Consider the following 22,887-nt stretch of genomic DNA (forward strand, 5'->3'; position numbering starts at 1 on the left):
CCTAAATCTTTTATTACTCCTTGTCCCTTCACAGAAACCAAAGATATCCTACTGAATTTTCAGCTTTCCTCTTCTCTACCTCATAATTTCTATTTGCATCTGTCTTTCCCTCTCATCCTAAAAATGTGGACCTCTCTCTGCCCCTAGCTAACTCTCCACTCATGTCCTAGCTCTCCTCCTGTTCACTGAGACTGCAAACACATGCTCAACTCTCCTCTAGTGCTGCGCATGGTGGTGCGTGCCTGTAGTCCCAGCTACTCGGGAGGCTGAGGCAGGAGGATCGCTTGAGCCCAGGAGTTCTGGGCTGTAGTGCACTATGGTGACCGAGTGTCCGCTCTAAGTTTGACATTGATATGGTGACCTCCCAGGAGCAGGAGACCACCAGGTTGCCTAAGGTAGGGTGAACCAGCCCAGGTCAGAAACAGAGCAGGTCAAAACTCCCATGTTGATCAATTCTCCTCTAGCAATTAAAAAGCAAAACTAAACTAAAAAACCAACAACAGAAACAGCTTTCCACGTTTGGCTGTTGCCTAACTCTAGCTTAAGGTTTATCTTTTTCTCTCTCATTAGGGTCCTATTAAAGATTAGCTACCAATTCCTTGTCATCTATTCATTTCTTAATGTCTTACCATTTGGCTTCTGTCAACATCACTCCCTTAAAACTTCTATTTTAAATGTCCCTAGTGATCCATTTAGTGTGGCATAAACTACTCATTCTCACCAATACCCACAGTTCCCCAGCCTCTCTTACAGAGAGGTATGGCGATGTGACTGAATTCTGGCTAATGGATTATGAGTGGAAGTGACAGGCTGGCCCATAAAACTCCCAAGTGCTGGCAGAATGGAGGAGACTCTGAGAACCTAGAAGAGTCAAACCAGATGTCCCCATGCCAAGTTTCAGGGTCCCACTCCTTCTTAGTCATAGGAAAGACTTAATAAGATTGAATTCAACTTATGTCACTCTGCAACATGCACTTTTTTTGTTTTATTTGTACCAAATAAGTCTGGTGGCTAAAAGAAATGAGCCTATTTTATGGCTACCATGGAAGCACTGTGATTCTCTGACCATGACTTGAGCTGGTAGTTTAAATACCCAAGCTTGTCATTTTCTGCAAAGACTCTAATGCATTCACAAAGAATTCCTCCCATACCAAGTCTCTGTGGTCATCATCATTCCCTTGACAGTCAAGTGCAACAACCACTTGGGCCCCCAAGGCACTTGCTTTAGTTGGCACTTCATCACAAATAACCACAGGTGATAATTTGATTAATCATGATGCCACAGCATGCCATGGATTAGTAGCATCACATTTCTCATTGGCAAGGAGCTTAGCACATTCAAATCCAATGACACAACCAAACCAGTCCCTTAATCCTATCTTTTGAGATCTACTAGTACCAATTTCTGTAGCAGTCAGGGTACAGCCAATGAGACCACACCAGTCACTAGACAGAGAGAATTTAATGTAAAGAATGGTTAGAATGGTTAACTAAGTTTAGAGTTATCAATCTTTCAGTTGAAAAGGTAAAAAGAAAAGTGAGATATCTCAGAGGCAGGAATAGCAGGAAGTATCTATAACTTCTAAGGCTAGGAGAGCAAAGGGAAGAGTTTGGAATTACTAAAACTTACACACTTAGAAGAGGGGCCCTACGGAGCATAAATTCAGACCTCCAAGTCTGATGCTGGTGTCCGAATACCTCTGAGGAAAGGGGTGCTACCCAGTTGGTGCTGCTGTCTCTGAGTGGAACATCAGGAAGTTGTTTCTGCAATTGTTGGAGGAGACTGCAAAGTAGATTCACCTCCTGCTACAGGAAGAAACTACTGTTGCCAGGGTGAAGGAGCATTTCCAGGGTGACCTCACTGGAATAGGAAGCAAAGAGAAAAAAAAGAGTCCTTTCTTCCTCCTCTGGCCTCACTATCTCCCTCTAGTGGCCCTTATTGGCAGAGCCAAACAGAGCCAGCTGACAAAGCAGAAATGTGATTTGCAGAATCCCAGTTCTAGCATCTCATAGCAGAAAGTAGGAGGGTAGATTTGGAGCGGAGAGACAATAACTTAATAACTAGCACGGGTTCCTTCATAACATATTAGAAAGAAGAGGTGGACTTAGGTGAGAGTTAGCTGGTATTCAAGCAGAGATGAAAGGGAAATAGAGAAAGTCCAGAGATGATGGGCCTTTCAGGGTCAGAAAAGCTGACTGATTCTGGACAACATATATAAGATTCAAAAAGGTCTTGAACATCAGGAGCTGAAAGATGTGATCACCTCTAAGGTGAACAATGTGACCTCCCCACTTCTTATTTCACACAGCTTCAATATAGCCACCATTATGTTGAGAGTGAGACAAGGGGGTTGATGAAGCAAGTAAATATATCATCTTGAGAATTCTATCTAGGAAAGAACTCGAGTGTGGTTAGTCTCACAGGAATCTGACTAGAAGCAAATAGAGCAGAAATCTGTTGTGTTAATTTTGTGTGTGCTAGGCCACAGTATGTGGATATTTAGTCAAATATTACTCTAGATGTTTCTGTGAAGGTATTTTTTAAAGATAAGATTAACATTTAAAACAGTAGACTTTGAGTAAAGTAGATTATCAGCTATAGTGGGTGGGCCTCATCCAATCAGTTGAAGGTCTTAACAGAAAAAAGACTGTCTTCCCCTGAAAAAGAAGGAATTATACTGGCAGATTGCTTTCAGACTCAAACTGCAAAATCAACTCTTTCATGAGTCTCCAGGTGTTGGCCTACCCTGAAGATTTTGGACTTGCTAGCCTCCACAATCATGAGCCTATTCCTTGAAATCTCTCTCTCCATATACAGAGTCTGTCTGTCTGTCTGTCTGTCTATCTATCTATCTATCTATCTATCTATCTATCTATCTATCTATCTTCCTATCTATCTATCAAATGTTTTTCTGGAGAACTCTGACTCTAACACCAAAATGTTTCGAGGTAATTGTATTGCCAAAGAAACTATGAGCCCAAACAAAAAAAAAAAGCCCCTGACTGCCTGAAATTCATATGAAATCTCTAGGGACCCTGAATAGCCAAAATAATTTTAAACAAGAAGAATAAAGTTGGAGATCTCATGCTTCCTAATTTCAAAACTTATACAAAGCTATAGTAATCAAAATAGTGTGGTACTGGCATAAAGATAAACATAGAGACCAATGGAATAGAGAACCTAGAAATTAACCCTTGCACATATAGTCAAATGATTTTGACAATGGCTCTAAGACCAGTCAATGGGGAAAGGATAGTCTTTTCAACAAATGGAACTGGGGAAACTGGATATTCACATGTATAAGAATGAAGTTAGACCTTTACCTTAAATCACATATAAAAATTAACCCAAAATGAATAAAAGACCTAAATATAAGAATTAAAACTGTGAAACTCTTAGAAGAAAACATAGGGCAAAATCTTCATGACACTGAATTCGGCAATGATTTTTTGCATATAACACCAAAAGAAAAAGCAATAAGAGAAAAATCGATAAATCAGACTTTATCAAAATTTATATGAATATATAAACTCAACAACAACAAAAAACAAACAACCTGATTTAAAAATGAACAAAGGATCTGAATAGGCATTTCTCCAAAGATAAACAAATGGTCAATAAGCACTTGAAAAGATGCTCAACATCACTAAATCATTAGAGAAATGCAAACAAACCTACTTCAAACCCACTAGGGTGGTTATTATAAAACAAAACAAAATGAAACAGAAAATAAGTGTTATTTTCTTGTGAGAATGGGGAGAAATTTGAACCCTTGTGCATTGCTAATAGGAATGTAAAAATGGTACAATCACTGTGGAAAACAGTATGGGCATTCCTCAAAAAAATTAAGCACAGAATTATCATATGATTCAGCAAAATATACTTCTGAGTATATACCCAAAAGAAAGCAAGAACTTGAACAGGTATTTGTATACCAATGTTCATAGCAGCATTATTCACAATAGCCAAAAGGTGGAAGTTACCCAAGTATCCATTGACAGATGAATGGATAAACAAAATGTAGTATATACATAAAATAGACTATTACTCAGCTTTAAAAAGAAAGGAAATTCTACAATATGCATAAACCTTGAAGACATTTATTCTAAGCAAAATAAGCCAGCCACAAAAGGACAAATATTATATGATGCCACTTATATGAGGTACCTAGCATAGTCAGTCATAGAGACAGAAAGTAGAATGATGGTTGCCAGGGGCTCAGAGGAGGGGGAATGGGCAGTTACTATTGAATGGGTATAGAGTTTCAATCTGGGAGATGAAAAAGTTCTGGAAATGGATGGTAGTGATTATTGTGCAGCAATGTGAATATACTTAATGCCACTAAGCTTTACACTTAAAAATGATTTAAATGGTAAATTTTATGTATATTTTATACCCCGCCTTCCCCAACAAGACTTTGGCTGGCCAAGGTTTAAAATAACTTTTAGGTCCCCATATTTGCAGCAGTAAGAACTGGGCTGTCAAAGCTGCACATTCTCCAAGGAGTTCTTACTTCCTAAAGCCCATCTCAGAAGTGACCAGGAAGGATAATCAAGGAAGAACTTCCCAGAGGGCATGAAGAACAGTGGATGAAGGAGTGCCTCATAGAACAAATCAGGATCTAATCAAAAAACGTCCCCTAGCCTTCGGTAAGAGGGCTTTTTTCTGACCAGTGGGGATTCAGAACTGCTTTGGACCAGTAACTGTTGTGTATCTTCCATTCTTTTCTGAATAGTTTGTATTAAGGTTACCCTATTTTTGCTCTACCTTTGTACATTTTGTGTGTTTGTGGGGTACAGATAACTTTTCTTTTTTAGTTCAGGTATCACCATAAGGAACGATATTTGAAGCTGTTGAGAGACTTAGAGCTGAATATGGTGACTAGATTTGGGGTTATCTCTCTTGGGAAGGGCTGAATGTGTTCCGTGAGAAGAGCAGAAATAGGTATTTGGCTTAGAAAGACAGACTGAGACAGACTGTGACACACAAATATCTATTTCTTCCTAAACCCACAGCCAGACTTCACTTCCCAGTAGGGCTGCCAAATTTAGCAAATAAAAATATAGGATGCCCAGTTAAACTTGAATTTTGGACAAACAAAAAGAATTTCTTAGTATAAGTATGTCCTGTGCAATATTTGGAACATAATTATACTGAAAAAATATTTATCTGAAATTCTAATTTAACTGAGCAGTCTGTACTTCATCCAGCAACCCTACTTCCCAGCCTCCTTTGCAGTTAGATATGGCCATGTGATGGAGTTTTAGCCAATGATTTAAATGAAAGCAATGTGCATCTCTTCCAACTCTGACCCCTTAAAACCTCTCTGAAAACAGAGGACTCTGAGCACTTAGAGGAGGGCAAAGTCACAAAATGTCAGAATCCTGGGTCCCAAGTTACTGAGTCCAAGCCTGAACTAACCTATGACGCAAAAGAGAAAGAAACTTTGTTTTTAAGCCACTGAGTATTGGGAGTCATTTACTAGCCTCCTTTTCTCATTCTTTCTCTAACCTTAATAGCATATGACCCCGGTAACCATTTCTTTCTTCTTGAGACTCTTTCCTCCTCTGATATTATTCATTTCTGATCCTTTAATGGTAATGATGATGATAACAAATGGCACAGTTCAGTTCTTTCTTTGTGTCAGGTACTGTGCTAGTGCTCCATCTGGTGTCTCATTTAATCCTCATAACTACTCTGCGTGACAGGTGCCATCACCCCCTTTTTAGAGAAAGAGGTTTAGAGGAATTGGGTCACCTGCCCAAGGTTTTCCAGGCCTCCTGTCTCTACACTTTTCCTTTTTGACAATCCTATCCAATCTCACGGCAGATGGAATTATCATGTCTGTGTGGATGGCTTCCTGACCCTACTCCTTGTCTCCAGTTCCACGTTTCCTGGCATATGAATGAGCTGATGGAATTCAATCTGTCCAAAATACACCTGTTCCTTTATTAGTACTGTTCTAAACACTTTTCATTTAATTTCCACAAGTCTATATTATCATTCACACCCATGAGCTAAATAGTGTTATCCACGTTTTACATACAAGTAAACTGAGGCTTAGAGATTCAGTACCTGGCTCATGTTTACACAGCTAGTACACAGTAGAGCTGGGCTTGGGGCTGATTTCAAGACCTAGATCTCAATAATGACAATACCTCAGTTCCACTCAAACTGAACTCTCCCTGTCCCGTATCTCACTCATACTCATTCTCCGCTCTTAACTTTCAAATCCTACCTGTCCTTCAAAGGCCATTTCTCTAGGAATTCTTTTTGGGTAGTCCAAGCTAGAAGAGACCTCTGCCTTGTGTGAATTTTGAGTACTTACTCTGTACCTCACTTACCTTTTCCTAAGCATATGGGTAAAACTTTAATTCATCCTTATCATAAAAAGTCCAAGTAGAGAGATATAGAGCAAGACATTTAAGTATCCTTTCATTCCCCAGAATTGATCAGCTTCTACCTTGATTAATGTTTCTGTGTATTTGCCAGCAACTCTTATGAGACAGTTATTTGAGGATGGGCGGCATAGCGAGTCATCTTCATTCCTTTAAAATAGGAGTAAACAATTGCTGAAAGAATCAATCAACTTCAAATCCCTTGAGCTTGCACACACTACAGTTTTAGATGAAGGTGAGAGGGTCTGTTGAGAAAAGGAGTGATTTTTTTTCCCCAGGGGGACTGGTAAAGACATGTCAAACACTCCCTCTCCTCCCGCCTTCATTAAAGAACAAAAAAGCATCTCCTTCTAGGTACATGAAGTGTCTGGTTTCTGTTTTAGCTGGGTCTCAGAAGGAAATGACTTTTCTCTGAAATTGTAGACGCCCAACCCAGCTGCAGCATTGTTAGACCTCAGGGTAAACAGGAAGCTTCCTGCCTTGGGCCCTTCATGTCCCTCTCCTAGACTATTAAAGACTGTTAATAGGATGGTAAAAGGACAGCTGCTGGCCATAAAATCAGCCCATTCCTTAGCTACTTAGAGAACAGCAACTAGATCCCTCCAAGGTCAGAGAGAAAACTGTGTCCTCGTCCAGGTCACACCAGGTGTGTCCACTTAGCTGGGGTCATTACCTCCTCTAAAATTAACTGTATCTATAATTGTCTTTGCCGAACACCAGAGTGATTTAGTTTCTTGGTATTAGTTGACAAGATGAGATTCCCATTTATAGGGTCTCTGGTCCTTGAAATCACTTTTCTGGGGGTGATGAGATCTAGTGTGAAGGTTAAGCTGAGACTGCTAGAGCAGTGAAATCACTTCCTACCCTGTGGAGTCTGAGTCACCTCTTCCAGTGGGGGTACAATCAGTCCTGACTATCCCCTAAGAAGAGGCAAAGAGGAGAATCCACAAGAGCAAAGATTCTAGTGCTCCTACCTCTGCAATGAAGAGCTGAAACAGGACCTCGGCTCTTCCTGCACTCAGGGTGGAAGTCCTTGGATTTGCAGCTGTTGGTGAGGATGGAGGGAACAGTTTCTGCCAACTGAAGGAATACTAGGACAGAGATGATCATCTTTTGCCAAGAAGGGCACTCGGGTGTCTTGGCAGAAGGCAGAGGGCTGCCCCAATCTGTGTGTACATTTTCAGAAGCATTTGACTCTGGACCAAATTCTCTCAGCTGTGCTAAAGCTGGGGCAATGGATGGGAAATGCTTATTGGCCAGGCTGACTGGAAGCTCCAACAGAGGGTGCTGGGGCTCAGCCAGGAGCTTCCTTTCAGCTGGCAAGTTTAGCTTTCTGTCATGGTCAGAGGGAGCGTGTCAAAATTCCAGTTCTCAGAGTTCTCCAGAAGCTGCCGATGATTAACCATTTATTTTGAAGTTTCTGCTTGTTTTAATTTTTCAATCCAATGAGTTATAATGATGCTGAGACTCTTACTTGACTCAAAGAATGAGCAAAAATAGCTCAGCAGGGGTCAATGATCTTAGTGCCATTGAAATGATGGGCTCATAACCAAAGGGGGACAGGCAGATACCATTTCATTCAACCTTGGACTTACCTACAATTTATCAATTCATGCTGCCATGCTGGCTCCTTTGACCCTTATGTCTACCAATCAAGCAAGCACAGACACTTGGGCACAGCAGGAAAACTAGTCACCGCTTTGATCATTTAGTTGTCCGGTACAGGTTTACTTATGCAGGCCAAGGAGCCTTATTTGTCGGGTGTTGCCGCTTTCCCTCATTCAAAGGTAAGGTCACTTAAGTTACTCCTCAGAGTTGTACCCAAGGAGAGGGAGAGTTTCTTCTAAGTGCTGAAAGCAGAACTGAATCTTTTCTCCTAAAATTACATATTTCAGCCTCTACATATGCATTTAGACTGGGATGGCTTCACTGTTTAAGGCAGCTCTTCAGATCTTAGAGCAGAAAGGGACCTATAAGAGATTATACAGTTTACTCATCCCTAACCCCCTAACTGGATAACATCATTTCCCCTAGTTTCAGAAGAGGTAACTATGTCTCTGAAAACTCTCTCAAGGTCACATAGCTGGTAAAGTGGGTTCTACTGAGAGGACTAGGATCTAGGTCTCCTGCCTCCTTATGCAATGCTCTCTTCTTTATTGTGACTTTCTCCCCCAAGTAAAAGTAATTTATATTATTTTTGAAAAGATAATTGATGCTTATATAACCGAAAGTTGTTTAATTTGTATATCTTTGTAAGACTTTTTTCTATAACTAAATGAACAAATAACGAAAAAAATCATCAAAGAACCCATGTCCCACTTAGAAAGGAAGTTCCCACTTTACTTACTACTGCCACTACACTGCTCAGACTTCCTCCATCATGTGTGCACGATTACCAGCCAGTCATCTAGAGTCTTTGATGAAATTTACATTTAAATAATTTACATTTAAATTTACATGTGGGTCAGTGGTTAAGTTTAAGACTATCTCTGCTGTGCTTGCTTGGTAAGACAGATCCAGGTGCACTTTAGACTTGGAATAAGATTTCTTCACTTACTGTGAAAATAGTTACTACTCTAAAATTTTCCATAGCCAGGATCAGAAGGGGCTTTCTAGTGGCTCATACTGCTCCCATTCCTAACCAGCCTTCGAACAGAAAGAGGTTCTAATGGACACAGAAAGGATCCCAAAGCAGTGCAGGCAATCCCATTGTGAATTGATACTTCCAGACCCCTGGTTAATTCTGCTTCAAGTTTGTCTCCTGAGACTCCAGGTCACGTCCAAGGCAGGAAGTTGCAATGTAGGAGTAGTCCCAGGAGCCAGTAAGTCAGGAAGTAGCCTAGAATGCAACGTGTGACTAGAGAACAGGTTTTCCAGTTGTATAAAAGTCCCACAATAGAATTTCTGGAGACCTTTTGTCCCGGTGGGGAGTCCCCCGCAAGAGGCTTCCAAGGCACAGTCTCTAGGGATCGCAGCAGTGGCTCTTGATCCTGAAGCAAGTGAGCTGGAAACCAGTACACAATAGGAGTGGAAGAGCCCAAAAATCTGGTGAGAACCTGAAAATCATAAGAGGGGGAAACCCACACATTTATTGGAATGTCACTGCCTCGAACTGGACCAGCCTGGGGATTCCCTGCTGCTGGGTGAACTATAACCCCATGACTAGAAATGTATTATACTGGAAAGGAAATTTAGTAGAGTTAGGATCTGCCTTAGAAAGCTGTATGTGACACCAGCCAGGTGACTTCAGTGTCACAAGTAAACATAGCTACAGACTAATTACCACAATAATGGGCCAATCAATACAAAAAACGTTATGGGGTCCAATTTTAGCCCAAAGCCTGGACTCTAAACTCTAGGACGTGATGTGGTGTTTTCGGAACCTGAGGTAGTTCCCTCGTCCCATGGGGATGCCGAAGCAGAGGAAAAGGTTGCAGGGGATATTATGGTTCAACACTCTCCCTCTTAGGGGAGTTCAGAGCCAACTCTCCTTCATCTAACCTGGAAACTCTAAGCTTTGCTGGTATTCTCTCTACTAGTTAATCCAGCTACAAACACAGAATGCTACTTCCAATTTCCCCTATGCCTCTTACTCACACAGCTCAGAGAACTTTATAAATAGCCAATGTGCACCTCCAAGAGGCAGCAACTCCTGAGGAGTGCACAGCATGGAGACAAAAAGACTTCCTCAGGGTTCTGTTAAAACTAGGTCCACAGCCAGGAGCAAAATAAAAAACCCTGAAGGTATGATCAAACCCTTCCCATCTCTCTATATACCCACCACACCCCGAACAGTGCACAAGTTTACCTCTTCTGAAAACCGAGCGCCTGCCAGAGCTCAGAGTACCTCAGAAGGTCAACATTCGAATCGACATTCTGGGTATAACTGTGTATCAAGAGACGGTCTCAGACATACCCTCTGTGCTTATTCCTGTCTCGGTCTGAGCAGGTCCTTTCACAATTCTCATGTCCTTGCACATGCCCTTCCATTTGCCCAGAACAGTCTTCCTGTGCTTCTTAGAGGGAATTCCCTCTTACGCTTCAGTACCCGGCCTAACTACCATACCACATCCTCACCTCCCTCAGTCAGTTAGCTCCTTTTTCCTCTTTGTTTCCATAATACTTTGTCTCAAAACAGCAATTCCTCTTCCATCCCATTTTATCTGTTAAATGTCTGTCTCCCCATTTCAACCATGAAACCCACTAAAAGCAATCTTATCTTATTCATATGAGTTCCATCCTCAGTGGTCTGACCCATGGTCTGGCACAAAGAAAGCCCCCAAACAGTTGTTGAATGAATAAATTAGGTACAGGTCACACAAATAAGGGAAGTTAGCTGTCTTCCCTGTTCCTGGTCCAGGAGTTTTACCTGTATTCACACCCTATTCCCAGCCAGGAATCCACCTCACCTGAACGTGCATGCACAGACTGCCAAACAGCAGCAGCACCGCAGCATGGACTAAGTACACAAACACCCGAGGACTCAGGAATCCAGGCTCAGGCTTCTCCAAGTTCTCACTCTTCTTGCTCCTTCGCATCCCAAGTGTCAGGCAGAGCCAGGGGTGGGTGGTCACATATGTCCAAGTTGCCCAGACAACCAGTATAGCCACTGGTGCAGCCAGCAGAAAATTGGGTATTTGCTTGAACTGATAGTATCTCAAAAAGCCAACATTCCAGTAGATATCCTGGATATAGCTGTATATTAGGGGAAGTTCCCAAGAGCACCAAGGTGGCTTGTTTCCATCTGCAATCCGGTAGCCCTTGTCCACAGCTAACTGCAGCAAGGGCTTAGGGATAGGGTGGGCTGAGCCCGGCAGACAGAACTGGGTGTAGGCATAACACTGAAAGAGGACAAAAGGAAGGCCAAGTGCAAACACGGACAGGAACATAGAGCCCATCAGCTTCAAGAGCTGTTTCAGGGGATTGAGCACCATGAGAGAAGAAAAAAAGCCCTGGCACTGAGAATGCACAAGGAAGCCAACGCTGACCAGCCCATTGGAGCGTACACCAGTGGCAAGAGCAAAGAGGAGTCCACTAGTCCAGCTTCGACCCCTTTCCAGTTGTCCCATGGCACTGAATGTCAGGAGGGCAAACAAAGCTTCCGAGTAACCGGCGGCCAGGAAGACATTGGCAGGGCTGAGGCAGAAGAGCAGTGCTCCGTAAAAGGCCTGGCGGGGGCAGTGCAAAACCAGACAGCCCAGGTCATGAAGTGCAACTGCAGCCAGGACAGAGAATAAGGAATTGAGCAATGCTACTGAGATTAACAAGCAACTCCGCAGGCTCAGTAACTCCCAGAGGGGTCTCAGCAGTTCAGTCCCCACCAACAGAGCCAGGGGGAAACCAGGGAAGAAGGCAAAGTTGTGTTCATACAAGTAGCCATGCTCAGCAATGAACAGGAAGTGTTCAGCATCCCAGTGGGACAGGCCACCCAGGAGACCTTCCACAAGTTGGTCCACAGAACCCGAGGGGGTGAGGCGAGGAGGAGCGAAGGCTTCTGCATGGTGATCTGGGATGATGGCATTGAAGAGAGCCTGTGGGATGAAGGAATAATAGTAAATATTATTACTATTTAATAAAATGAGGAAGAACAGACTTGCTGGGGGCAATCGGGAGTTCAGTTTTGAACTAGTTAAGTTTATGTTGGACACTCACTCTAGTGCAGAGGCCCATGAGGCAGTGAGATATACAAGTCTGAGGGTCAGGAGAGCAATCAGGGCTGGAAATATAAATTTAGGAGTCATAGGTACATGAGTAGTATTTAAAGGTGTGATACAATGAAAGCACTAGAGAGAAAGTACAGATAGAGAAAAGAAGAGATCCGAGGACTGGGCCCTGGGTCCAGCAGTGAAGATAAAGAAGGAATGGTTAGTGAACTAGGAGGAAAACCAGGAGAGCATGGTGTCTTAGAACCAAGTGAAGCAAGGGAGTGGTCAACTCTGTTAAATGCTGCCGATAGGTCCAGGAAGATGGAGACCGAAAACTGACCACTAGATTTAGCCATGTGGAGGTCACTGGTGATTTTGAGAAGAGCTATTACAGTGGAGCAGAGGAGAGAGAAGATCGCCTGGACTGGGTTCAGGAGAAAAGGGGAGAAAGGAGATAGTGCATACAACTATTTGGAGAAGGTTGGCTCTAAAGCAGAGCAGAGAAACAGGGTAGTAGGTGAATGACAATGTGAGGTCAAGATAAATCTTCTTCTTTTAAGGTGGGAGATATGTTTGCCAATGGGAATAACCCAGTGGAAAGAAAACCACTGAGTATGCAGAAAAGAGAGAGGGGAATTGTTGGAGCAGGCGAAAGGGGATAGAATCTGCTGCACAGGTGGAGGAGCTAGCCTTAGAGAGGAGGACCGACAGTTCACCCAACCTTCTATAGTAAAGGCACAAAGGTGACCATGTAGGTATGCTGATGGATGCGGTAGGAGCATACAGACTGCTTCTATTTTTCTGAGTTTTCACTCAGGAAAGCAATTTGGAGAAAAGGTGTTAGAGACTTGAGCAAAGAGGAACACGCATAAAATATTTGATCTATGACCCTAGTCCTCAAAATAGGCTGTGCACTGGGATTACTCAGGGAGTTTAAAAATACTGATGCTTGTGTCCCTCCCCCAGAGTTAATGATTTAACTGGTATATTTTCAGGGATCATTTCTATAGTTTGTTACTAGAGAAATTTCTCTGAACATGTTGAGTATCCATACCAGACAAGATAGACTTTAAAACAAAGGCTATAACAAAAGACAAAGATGGACCCAGTAATCCCACTTCTGGGTATTTATCTGAAGAAACCCAAAATACTACTTTGAAGGGACATGTGCATCCATATGTTCATTACAGCATTATTTACAACAGCCAAGATATGGAGGCCACCTAGACATCCATCAATGGATCATTTGATAAAGCAGAAGTGGTGCATATATGCAATGGAATATTATTTAGCCATAAAAAAAGAATGAAATCTTATCATTTGTGACAACATGGATGGACCTGGAAGGTATTATGCTAGGTAAAATAAGGCAAAAAAAAAAAAAGGAAATCATGCCATCTGCAACAACACAGATAGAACTAGAGAGAGGGTACTGTGCTGAGTAGAGTTAGTCAGACAGAGAAAGACAAATGCCATATGATTTCACTTATATGTGGAATCTAAGGAACAAAATAAAACAGAAACAAACTCATAGATACAGAGACTATTTTGAGGGTTGCCAGAATATTTGGGGGATTGGGGTAGTGAGTGAAAAAGAAGAGGGGATTAAGAAGTACAAAATGGTAGTTACAAAACAGTCATGGGGATATAAAGTATAGCATAAGGAATATACTCAATAGTATTGTAATAACTATATACGGTGTCAGATGAGTACTAGACTTATCAGAGCGATCACTTCATAAGTTATATAAATGTCTAATCACTATGTTGTGTACCTGAAACTAATATAATATTGTATATCCACTGTAACTAAAAAAAATGTTTTTAAAAAAAAACTGGTATGGGATACAGCCTGGGCACTGATATATTTTTAAACTCCCTCAGGTGATTCTGATGTGCAGAAAATTTGAGAGAATGGGGATGGGAGTGAATGGACCAGGGAAATACACTAAAGATTGCCAAGTAGCACTAAAAGGACTCGCTTCAGTTAATGATCTTGAATGAAAAGAAACTAGTTAATACAGCTGTATTTTTCTCTGATCAGATGCAGGCATGGAATGGGCAGAGAACTAAATTTAACTGAGATTAGGCTTTTGTCTTGTGAACAAGACACAAGGAAAAGGAAGCAAGCAAGTTGTGTGGGCATGCATGATGGACCATGGACTCTAAGCTGGTAAGATGCAGAGCTATAGCCATGAACTGTGCGAGGGTCAGTGAAATGGTGGGAGAATCAATGGATTAGAAATCTTGAGGAGTTAGAAGAATCATTAGAGCTGTGAGTTACTAGAGGGAGTGAGCTGGAAAGACAGGAGATAGTGGTCAGGTATATCAAATTTATTAATATTCAAACCATCGAGAAATCAACTGTTGTGCTGGAAAGAGTAACAGTGAATCAGGAGCTAAAATCTTCAAGGAATGAAGAGGAATGAGCTGTCATTAACAGAAATGACAGCAACAATGAAGGGTAACTGACAATATATTCTGATGTTATAAGCTTTAAAGCTAGAAGGAGGGATAATGAAATAGCATTATTGATAAATGTCTTTTTGCCCCATTAGACTGTCGGCTACTTAAGGGAAAAGAGACCATGACTTTTTATACTCACGACCTAGCACAGTTCTTAGAACAGAGTAGGTACTTAATAAAATTTTGGTGGTTGAGTGAACAGTCTAGAGAAAACATCCTCATTTCCAAATTACCAGTTGAATTAGAACCCGGCTGTCCTGGTTCCATATCCCAGATGCCAATTCACAGTATTGCTCCATTGGTTCTGTCAATCACTCAACTAATGCTGGTTCAAAGGTATCATAGAGTTAGTTTCTCCAGCCTGGCACCAAGAGTATGACCTTATTTTTAAGGCTCTTTCTCTTTTCGGTCTTTTTTTTTTTAAATCGGACCACTTCAAACAGTGAAAACAAATGGGACATGAGTGACAGTCACAGATAACAGCTCCAGTCTCCAAGTTAAAGACACTTTTACCTAAGCCTGGGACCCACCAGAGCCTGCTACGTCTCCTAGAGAGGGAGGAAAGAGGAGTGGTTTCCACAAAGGAACCAGCTCTGAGCCTCAGAGAGAATAGAGCTTGTGATAAAAGGTACACATAATTATGCTAATATAACATACCTAGAGTGTCAGCTATATTCAACAACGCATACTGAGGACCTACTAAGCGCTGGGCACTGTGCTAGGCACCGCATATAATTCATAAATATATAAAATTTGATTAAAATACGTATAACGGCAGTCTTGGAGGGGAAAGGGAGTTGCAAAAGTGCAAATGCATTCTGAGGGCTGTGTGGGTGAGGCAGCAAGGGGAAGACACCTGGGGAAGAGTAGGAACCATTGCTGACTAAACGAATATACAGATGGTCTCAGGACAGTGCCACCTCTCTCCCACTGAACTGACTGACACAGAGCTTGGTCTCCTGGTAAGGGGACCCAGGGCAATGCTTTGAGAGCTCATACCCTAAAGGCATCTCTGGTTACAGAACATCATGGTCTTTTGGAAAGACCACTAGCTCAGGAGTTAGAAAACGTGAGGTCTGATTCTGGCCCTTCTCTAACTTGCTATGTGACTTTAGGGAAGCCATTTAACTTTTCCAGGCCTCTGCAGTTTCATGTGTAAAACAAGGGATGAATAGACCTTTTCTAAGATTCCTGACAACTTACTTTTCAGCTATGAAGTCTAAGTGTCTACGGTTTCAACCGCATGGAGGCGTACACTCGGAAGGCTGAAAGAAGATGAGAACTATTCTTAGAGCCTAGCCCAGTCATGTGGCAACAGCATGTTTAGGACAAAAGATAAGAGACTGACCTGGAGCACCAGTGTCAAGATACGGCAGCTGATCGCAAACCTCAGCACCTCTTTCCGGGATGGGTCCAGGGGCCACATCCTGTCACCACCAGGAAAGTAGGGACGCTGCTGCCAGGACTGAGCTCCCTCAGGCTTCTAAACGCCAAAACCCAAAGGAGAAATGTCACACATTGGTTGAAAGTAAATTCTTGAAAGCATTCTTCACAAGAGGCTCCCCCTTCAGTATTAGTAGGCGAACTTAACCACCTAACTTCCCAGATGAGGGAAAAGCATCTTGAAGGCAGATGTCATTTAGTGTCTCTCTGAAGTACTGTATTCTTGCTGGGAAAGTTCCACACAGGCATGAAACTGGGAAGCAAAACTCGCAGGAAATCTTTAAAAAGGCTGCTGAGTGCCCTTTGCAGGAACTAAAGACCTAGGTTCAAATCCTAGCTCTGTTTGGCTCAGACGTTCTCATTTAGACCTTCTGAGCCTCAATTCTTTATGTATAAAATGGGAGCAGATTATTTTGCCTGTCTCACAAAATTGTCAGGGTGGTGAAATGGACAAGAGTGTGAAGTACTACCACATCTACATTATGGTTGCTATTATTTGGTGTGTGCGCCCTTCCTCCTGCCCAGAATAATAAACCAGGTCCCAAACCAGAATCCCAAAAATGGGGCATAGAGTGAACTAAGAAACCATAATAACTACACACTCTAGCTTAGCTCTCTGATGTGTGTTCAGCTGGTCTGTTAAATTAAGTGGAGAAGGAAAAGAAAACCACCACTCTGCAGGAGTTCAGCCAGCTCACATTGCTAAAACAAACTTAGTAGGAAGACAGAGTTGTCTACTAGGGATGGAGAAAACTTATTTCTCATCTCTTTATTGGAATGGCAGCAACATATAAACAATTGCAAAGCCATTCTGAGGCAAGGAATGCACTTTAAGGCATTATTTTTTATTAACAATTCGTTTGGCTAAAATAAGTAGCAATGGCTCCCACAGATCTAGTCTGGGACATGAGAAGGGAGGGTAAGAGCATATGAGGCAGCTCACCAAGTTGGGGTGAAGAACTATCCCTAAAGGAAAAAATACTTAAACTGAGAAATTAACAAGGAGGGCTGGTATCAAACCTTTAGGTACCACTTGTTTCTGGGATTCTTCTCTGACCCTCTCTAGACTATGCGATATGCTCTCATTGCACTCTGCCATGTGGTCTTTACTGCTATTGCTTAATTAAGTTGCTTGTGAGGCAGGGGCTTTATCTCGCTCACAACTATATCCCCAGGACCTAGCATACAAACAGGCATTTTAAGCCCCTGTTCTGAGTGGAAGTGGTAAGAACAGGATATGGCATCATCAGTTCATTGGCTCTGGATATAAAATCACTGCTCCAAGTATCCCTCCCACCATCCTCATGTTAAGAGCAAGACTATTCACAGAAGCCATAGGAAAATAAAATTTCTCCAGAAAGGGAGCGAGATTTGCCAATAGCAACAGTACTTATCCTCAGCACAAGGGGGCGCCTGCTGCTTACTCCATCACCAGGAAGCCTAGAGGAAGGGAGGGGCCACAAACGCCACACCAGTCTGCTCATCAAAATTCAGTTCAAAGGCTAGCTTCTGAAAACCCCAGAGAGCGGAGGTAGTCTGTGAATCTACCCAACATTTCCAACACCTGACTCGTTTTATAGAGGTGAGTCGCAGAAACAGACACAGCCAACCAAACACAGCCGCTGGTTCTCTATCCTAGGGTGAATTCACTTTTTCCCTTCTTCACTTTCCACCCACATGTAGAAGAGAAATTAGGAACAGAAAAGCACTTAACCCACCTCTGCCTCTTCACCAGGCTGCCATTCTTCCTTTCCTCTCTGCAGAGTCAAGCTTTAGCCCCAGCGACCACAGGAGACTTGTATTGTAGCTTACACTTAATTTACAGGTAAACCAAGTAAAAACAAAATAAAGCCAGTGAGTTCTCCCTTTCAGCTAATTGCCAACCTCACGTCCCAACAACCACTTTGCCAAATCACAGACTCTTAACTGGCAGGACACTTGAAGAGTAACTAGTTTTACTTTATTTTCCCGTGAGGTAAATATGCCCCAGAGAGGTGAGTAATAAAAATCTCCATAGCTTTGACATTATAGATTTCATTAGACCCTGTGAGGCCTGTATAATTGCCATCGCCATTTTATGGATATGGAAACTGAGGCTCACTGGGGTCAAGTGGCACACTCAAAGCTATATTTAAAGAGAAAGTTCTGAGTTTTCTTTTTTTATTCTGAAACTTTATGGTCTTCCCACCAGGCCTCACCCCAGCCAAGATGTGCTGTTTCTGAGCCAGGATTACAACCCAGGTCTCTCAACTCCTAGCCTAGTAGTTGTCCAACGACAGAGCATGCTCTTGCTGGGTATGCTTAGGGCAGGGTGTCGCCTATCTGAGAATACAGAGAAGCCTGCTGATTTCGAGTCTGGATCCTCTGGGTAAGACATCTTTTGTGGGATGGGGAAATAGCTCTGCCCAAGAGTCCTTAGGGCCAGAGGCCTTGCGGGCTGCTGGCCATCATGAGCCAGGGGCCGCTTTCTGCCAGCCCAGCCAGGTCTAAAGACTCTTCTTGCCTGCTTCTTTCGGGTACAGCCCCAAGCGGGGATCGGGCATCTACTCTCCCCAAAGAGGCCAAGGTCCAGGGGCTATTTCCGAGGGAGCCGGTGTGGCCTGACCGGACTACAGGGCCGGAAGGCAGGGGAAGGCGGGAGGCTGTAAAGGAAGAGGCGGCACCCCGAGGCCGCAATGGCGGAGGGGCGGGACTCCCCGCTTCTCGGCAGCCTCCGCCTCATGTCCCTCGGCCTCCGTTTGACAACTTCCCTCCCCCAAGAACTCCAGGGCTCCCACGCTGGCGCCGGGTCCCCAGCGCCCGCCACTCTCAACCTCCAAAGCAGGGCCCGAACCTCAGCTCCTCCATCCGGGACTCCGAGCGGCCTGCGCCTGTGCACTGACTCCGCCGACGGCGGCCCCGCCCCTCTCCTGCCCGGACTTGGAGCCGCCCCGCCCCCTCTGCGGCGGCCATGTTGACTCCGAGTGGGGCGGGTACGACGGAGCCCCATGACTCCGGGCCCTCAACCTTGGCGCCTCTACGCTTTGGTGACACCTTAAGAGTTCCCTCTTGTACTGCACGCTCTTCAAGGCCCCCTCCCCCACCATCAGTTAGTCCTCCGGGGCTACTGTCTCAGAGTCGTGTTCTTGCCCCAGTTCCACCCCACAAACATCCACTGAGTTTCCATGTGTGCGGAGGCTCTCGGAGTTGAGGGGCTGGCCAGTGGTTTCTTCACCGAAGCAAGAGCCGCATTTTCCCTGCTGTCAGGCAACAACAGCTCAGCACAGGGCCTGGCACACAATAGATGTTCTCCGAATAGAAAGAAAAGACTTCTTGGGGTTTCTGTGGCCAGCAGCGGCACCCTGCGTCCTGGGTGTGAAGAAAGCAGGGGATCCCCCTGACTTTCCCCTCCAGCTACCAGGGACCTTCTGTCCTACTTCAGTTCTCAGCCCCACCTCAGGTGGCTAATGAGGATGGTGAAGGAAACTTCAGAGAACACCCTCGCCAGGAGTCCTTTCTCCTTCCTCATTCAAGCAGTTTTTCTCTTAGGAAGTGGGGCCAAAAAAGAAGAAGAAAAGGAGCTAACTCAACAAAACCGTCTGTTAGGGAGGAGCAGCCAGTTGGTACCCCTGTAACGGAAACTGTTAGAACAACTTTGCACCCTCCTTAAAGGAAATAGATAATAAATCCTTCTCCGTTGGTGGATTTCTTGTTTCTCAGGATTCCAAAGCCTGCGGTTTCAGTTATCTGCCCTCCAAACGATGTTAGGGTCTGGGTTAGCCTCTGGCCACAGCCCTGGCTGAGGGAGGGGTTTATCTTCTGCAACCACTACTCATGTGGGTGGGAACAAAGAGATGGTTGCTCTCTCTCAGGCAAAGGAACTAGCCCAGATCAGTTTTGTGGGGGCCATGGACTGTATCTTTTGATTCTTTATAACTTAGTTCAGGCCTTGAGAACTAAATTGTCCTCAGGTATTTGCTGTGTATAAAGTGACTAAAGTATAGGTCACATTTTAATCATTCATTGGAGGAGAAGGGAAAAAATGGAATTTAGAAGACTCTTCCCCTATTTTTTCAGTGACACACACTTTGAGTTCCAAAGGCCTGTGAGTGAATAGACAAAGCTGTGGGGCACACTCTTGACTGAAGCCTGAGGTTGTGGCTTAAGGCTCTAGAAGTCCGTGAGCCTCCAAGCAGCACTTTGTTTGCAAAGATAAAACTGAGAAATGAACTGTCCTTGCTTTGTGAATTCACAGGGGGAAAAGACATGCATTTCTTAAGGTTCTCTCTGTCCACCCCAAATTCTTTCAAAAATCTTTGTAAAAAGGACAGGGGTCCCTTGCGACAAGTCAGAATGTTTTCTAAAAGCTCAACTGTCAACCTTTAGAGGTAGAACTTTGTCCAGATATTCAGCTTTACTTTCCTGCAATTTCTCCTTCCTTTCCTTCTCTGCTATCAACACCCCCCCACCCTCCTGCCCCCGGCTCTTCCGCTCTGCTTCCTGTTTCATTTTCTGGCTCCTGCTCTGACAGGAAAACAAGGAAGCTGAATCTTGTGCTCTCAAAGCCCTGGCTTGTCAGAGTGGAAGAAGACTAGGTGGGAATGGGAGGGAGTTCTGGGCCTCCAAGGCTGTGAGTAAGTAGTGGAGGAGGCAGCTCTCTCCATTCTGCTTTCAGAGTCGGCAGCTAAAATGGAGCCTGCATCTACACAGGGAGCCAGCTGAGCGACCAGCATTGTGGAAGAGCCAGGGAGACAGAGACACATCCCAGGGCTCCAGAAAGACTCTGTACCATGGACATAGCCAGTTTCATTAAGAAGCAAATATCCCACACCACTAAGAAACACTTTCATAATACAAAACCCCCTGACCTAAACAAATGTAAGAAGTGCATCACTATTTCTAGAATCCTAGAATGTAAGAGTTAACAGCATTTCTGTTTCTTGTACTTGCCTGGCTCTGCTCTTGCTGTTTCTCCTTGAAACACTTCACTGCCAGACCACCCTTTGGCCAGCCCCACTACATTCAGATCTCGGCTGAATGTCACCTCCTCAGAGAGGCCTTCCTTGACTACCTGGTCACACCCCCACCCTATACTATCCCATCACCCTGTTCAGTTTTCATAGCACTTATCACCACCTTGTCCTGTCCATGAATTTTACTCATTTCATCATGTTTTCCTCTTAGGGAATGTAAGCGCTATGAGAAGTGGGGGCCTTGTTCAAAGTATTACCAGCATTAGAACAGTGCTTTGCACATTGTATGTACTCAATGAAGATCTGGTGAATAGATTCATTTAATCTGATACATATATTTCATGGATGAGAGAACTAAGACTCAGAGAGGAGGAGTGATTGGCTTAAAGTTACACAGCTAGTGGCAGAGGTGAGACTTGAATTCAGGTCTCTAGCCTCCCAGGCTGGATTTTTCTATCACACTACACTATTTTTTCTCAGGTTTGCCTCTTTTCCTCTCCCTTTTTTTTCCACATGACTAAGTCTTTACAGGTTATGCCGAGAATACTACATAGAGCACACCGACTCCTACCTATTCTTTCCTCCACTAAATTTCTATCTTATCTGTTTGATTTATTCAACAATAGGAGGGCCTACTAAGTGACAGAGGATGAGGATGTAACACTGAGCAAGATAGACACACAGACCTTGTCCTCATGAAGATAATATCTATCTCATGGATTTTATAGTACTTGGCATTTAAAGTGTTCATATGTGTAAAGTGTTCATAAAGTGTAAATATGGGCTATTGTAACTCCCTGAAAGAAAAGCGGAGCGAGTGATTTTCCCACTGTGAAGAAGGAAGTTTGATGGTTCTCTGGAGCACTCCCATCCCTGGAAAAACCTGACAATTCATTTCTCTTTGTAGCTGCCTTGCCTTGCTCCACATCTGCAAATGGCCTTGACCCCAGGCTGGGCAGAGGAACAGCCTGTTATACCTATTCTCAGTAGCTCAGTTTCCAGACACTAAACTTTCCATGACCCCAATCCTATGAGAATACTGGATAAGGTGACCCCGATCTGGGATGTTGGTTTTGAGGCCATACTATTGTGGGACAGAAGTGACCACATAGGCCTCTGGTACCTGTCACTGCCAACTGTTCGCAGGCAGGGCTAATGCCTGTGATGACAGGCAGCTGTGCCTTACCAGAACTTTATGCTACTTTTTGCTGTGGATAAAAGGCATTCATTGGCAGTTTCCAAGGACACTGGGTAATATTTACATCCATCCTGAAACCTGGGGTGGCACCAATCAGGTCTTGGACATTTATCAAAAGAATACTTTTTGGGCCTCTGCCATTATCATTTGAAGATGCCCATCCACCCCAATACAAAGACCCTGTCCTCTCAGCCAATTGCAGGACCTGAACACTGATCCTTTAAATGCAGGGACAGTGGATATTTTTCACCCTTTCTTTGGTGTTTGCCTTTCAGTAGTTAGAAAACCTTGACCCTACTTAGAGGCCTAGTGGGAAGGGCCTTAGCCACTTGGGGGTGGCAGTGGCTGTAAGGCAAAAGAGCCAATGAGGTTGAGAGTATTGTTTAGGCCAGACTTGGCTGCTCTCCAGCTCTGAAAGAAGGTTAAGGTCATTTGGGGGGTGAGGAGGGAGGAGCCTGGGAAAAGAACTACTGGCCACACCCCTGGGTTCTCTACTGGCAAGGTTCTATTTACTTCTCAAAAGCAAATTACTCACAGCTCAGTGGCTAGCAGTTCACCGCCAGTGGTAACTCCAGTCAGAAACTGGAGACCAGGCTAGGCTCCTCCTGCACATTGCAGGAGAGCAGATGAAAGGAACCCAGGAAACCAAACTCCTAGGTAATGATCCACACATAGCCCAGAAATGTACTTTCTATACTAGAAAGTTGAGTTCAAGAGACCCAGAGCAAAAATAGCCATTAGCAATATTGCTCACCAAAATATAGATATGAAAACCTTCCCATTT

The 22,887-nt window shown here is 43.7% G+C and overlaps 2 protein-coding genes and 1 long non-coding RNA gene across 6 annotated transcripts in view; 1 reads left to right on the top strand and 2 right to left on the bottom strand.

Moving 5' to 3' along the window:
* The window catches only part of ZDHHC18 (zinc finger DHHC-type containing 18), a 28,060-nt gene extending 25,278 nt beyond the window's left edge, over positions 1-2,782 (bottom strand). The window contains exon 1 of the mRNA XM_015598803.1: positions 2,747-2,782. Coding sequence (XP_015454289.1) covers positions 2,747-2,782 — 36 coding nt within the window. The remainder of the gene's footprint in view (positions 1-2,746) is intronic.
* Positions 2,783-5,929: 3,147 nt separating this feature from the next.
* On the bottom strand, positions 5,930-18,860 carry PIGV (phosphatidylinositol glycan anchor biosynthesis class V). Of its 4 annotated transcripts, XR_003043847.1 has the most exons (6): positions 18,787-18,860; positions 17,672-17,766; positions 15,859-15,993; positions 10,809-11,930; positions 7,374-9,455; positions 5,930-6,549 (listed from the first exon to the last, which is right to left on the bottom strand). XR_003043847.1 is itself a non-coding variant. In XM_006924379.3 (5 exons), the coding sequence occupies exons 3-5, from the start codon at positions 15,934-15,936 to the stop codon at positions 9,174-9,176; spliced, it is 1,482 nt and encodes a 493-aa protein (XP_006924441.1). In that variant the 5' UTR covers positions 15,937-15,993; positions 17,672-17,766; positions 18,787-18,860; the 3' UTR covers positions 5,930-9,173. The 4 variants fall into 4 exon arrangements, 3 of the variants coding, with proteins under 3 accessions (XP_006924441.1, XP_024897218.1, XP_015454498.1); XM_006924379.3 differs by having other exon boundaries at positions 5,930-9,455; XM_025041450.1 differs by having other exon boundaries at positions 5,930-9,455; positions 18,767-18,826.
* On the top strand, positions 16,793-19,624 carry LOC112472939. The gene is made up of 3 exons (XR_003043848.1): positions 16,793-17,535; positions 18,145-18,321; positions 18,714-19,624. It is a non-coding gene; the product is annotated as an uncharacterized LOC112472939 (long non-coding RNA).
* The last annotated feature ends 3,263 nt before the right edge of the window (positions 19,625-22,887 follow it).

This window comes from Pteropus alecto, unplaced genomic scaffold (genome assembly GCF_000325575.1).
Source record: "Pteropus alecto unplaced genomic scaffold, ASM32557v1 scaffold39, whole genome shotgun sequence".
Classification (NCBI taxonomy): domain Eukaryota; kingdom Metazoa; phylum Chordata; class Mammalia; order Chiroptera; family Pteropodidae; genus Pteropus; species Pteropus alecto.

Coding starts and splice junctions, on each gene's coding strand:
- PIGV (XM_006924379.3), bottom strand. CDS start 15,936: ATGTGGCCCCTGGACCCATCCCGGAAAGAGGTGCTGAGGTTTGCGATC. Junction 11,931..15,858: donor TCTTGACACTGGTGCTCCAG/GTCAGTCTCTTA, acceptor TTCATCCCACAG/GCTCTCTTCAATGCCATCAT. Junction 9,456..10,808: donor GTCTGTGCATGCACGTTCAG/GTGAGGTGGATT, acceptor TATGATTTTCAG/GTTCTCACCAGATTTTTGGG.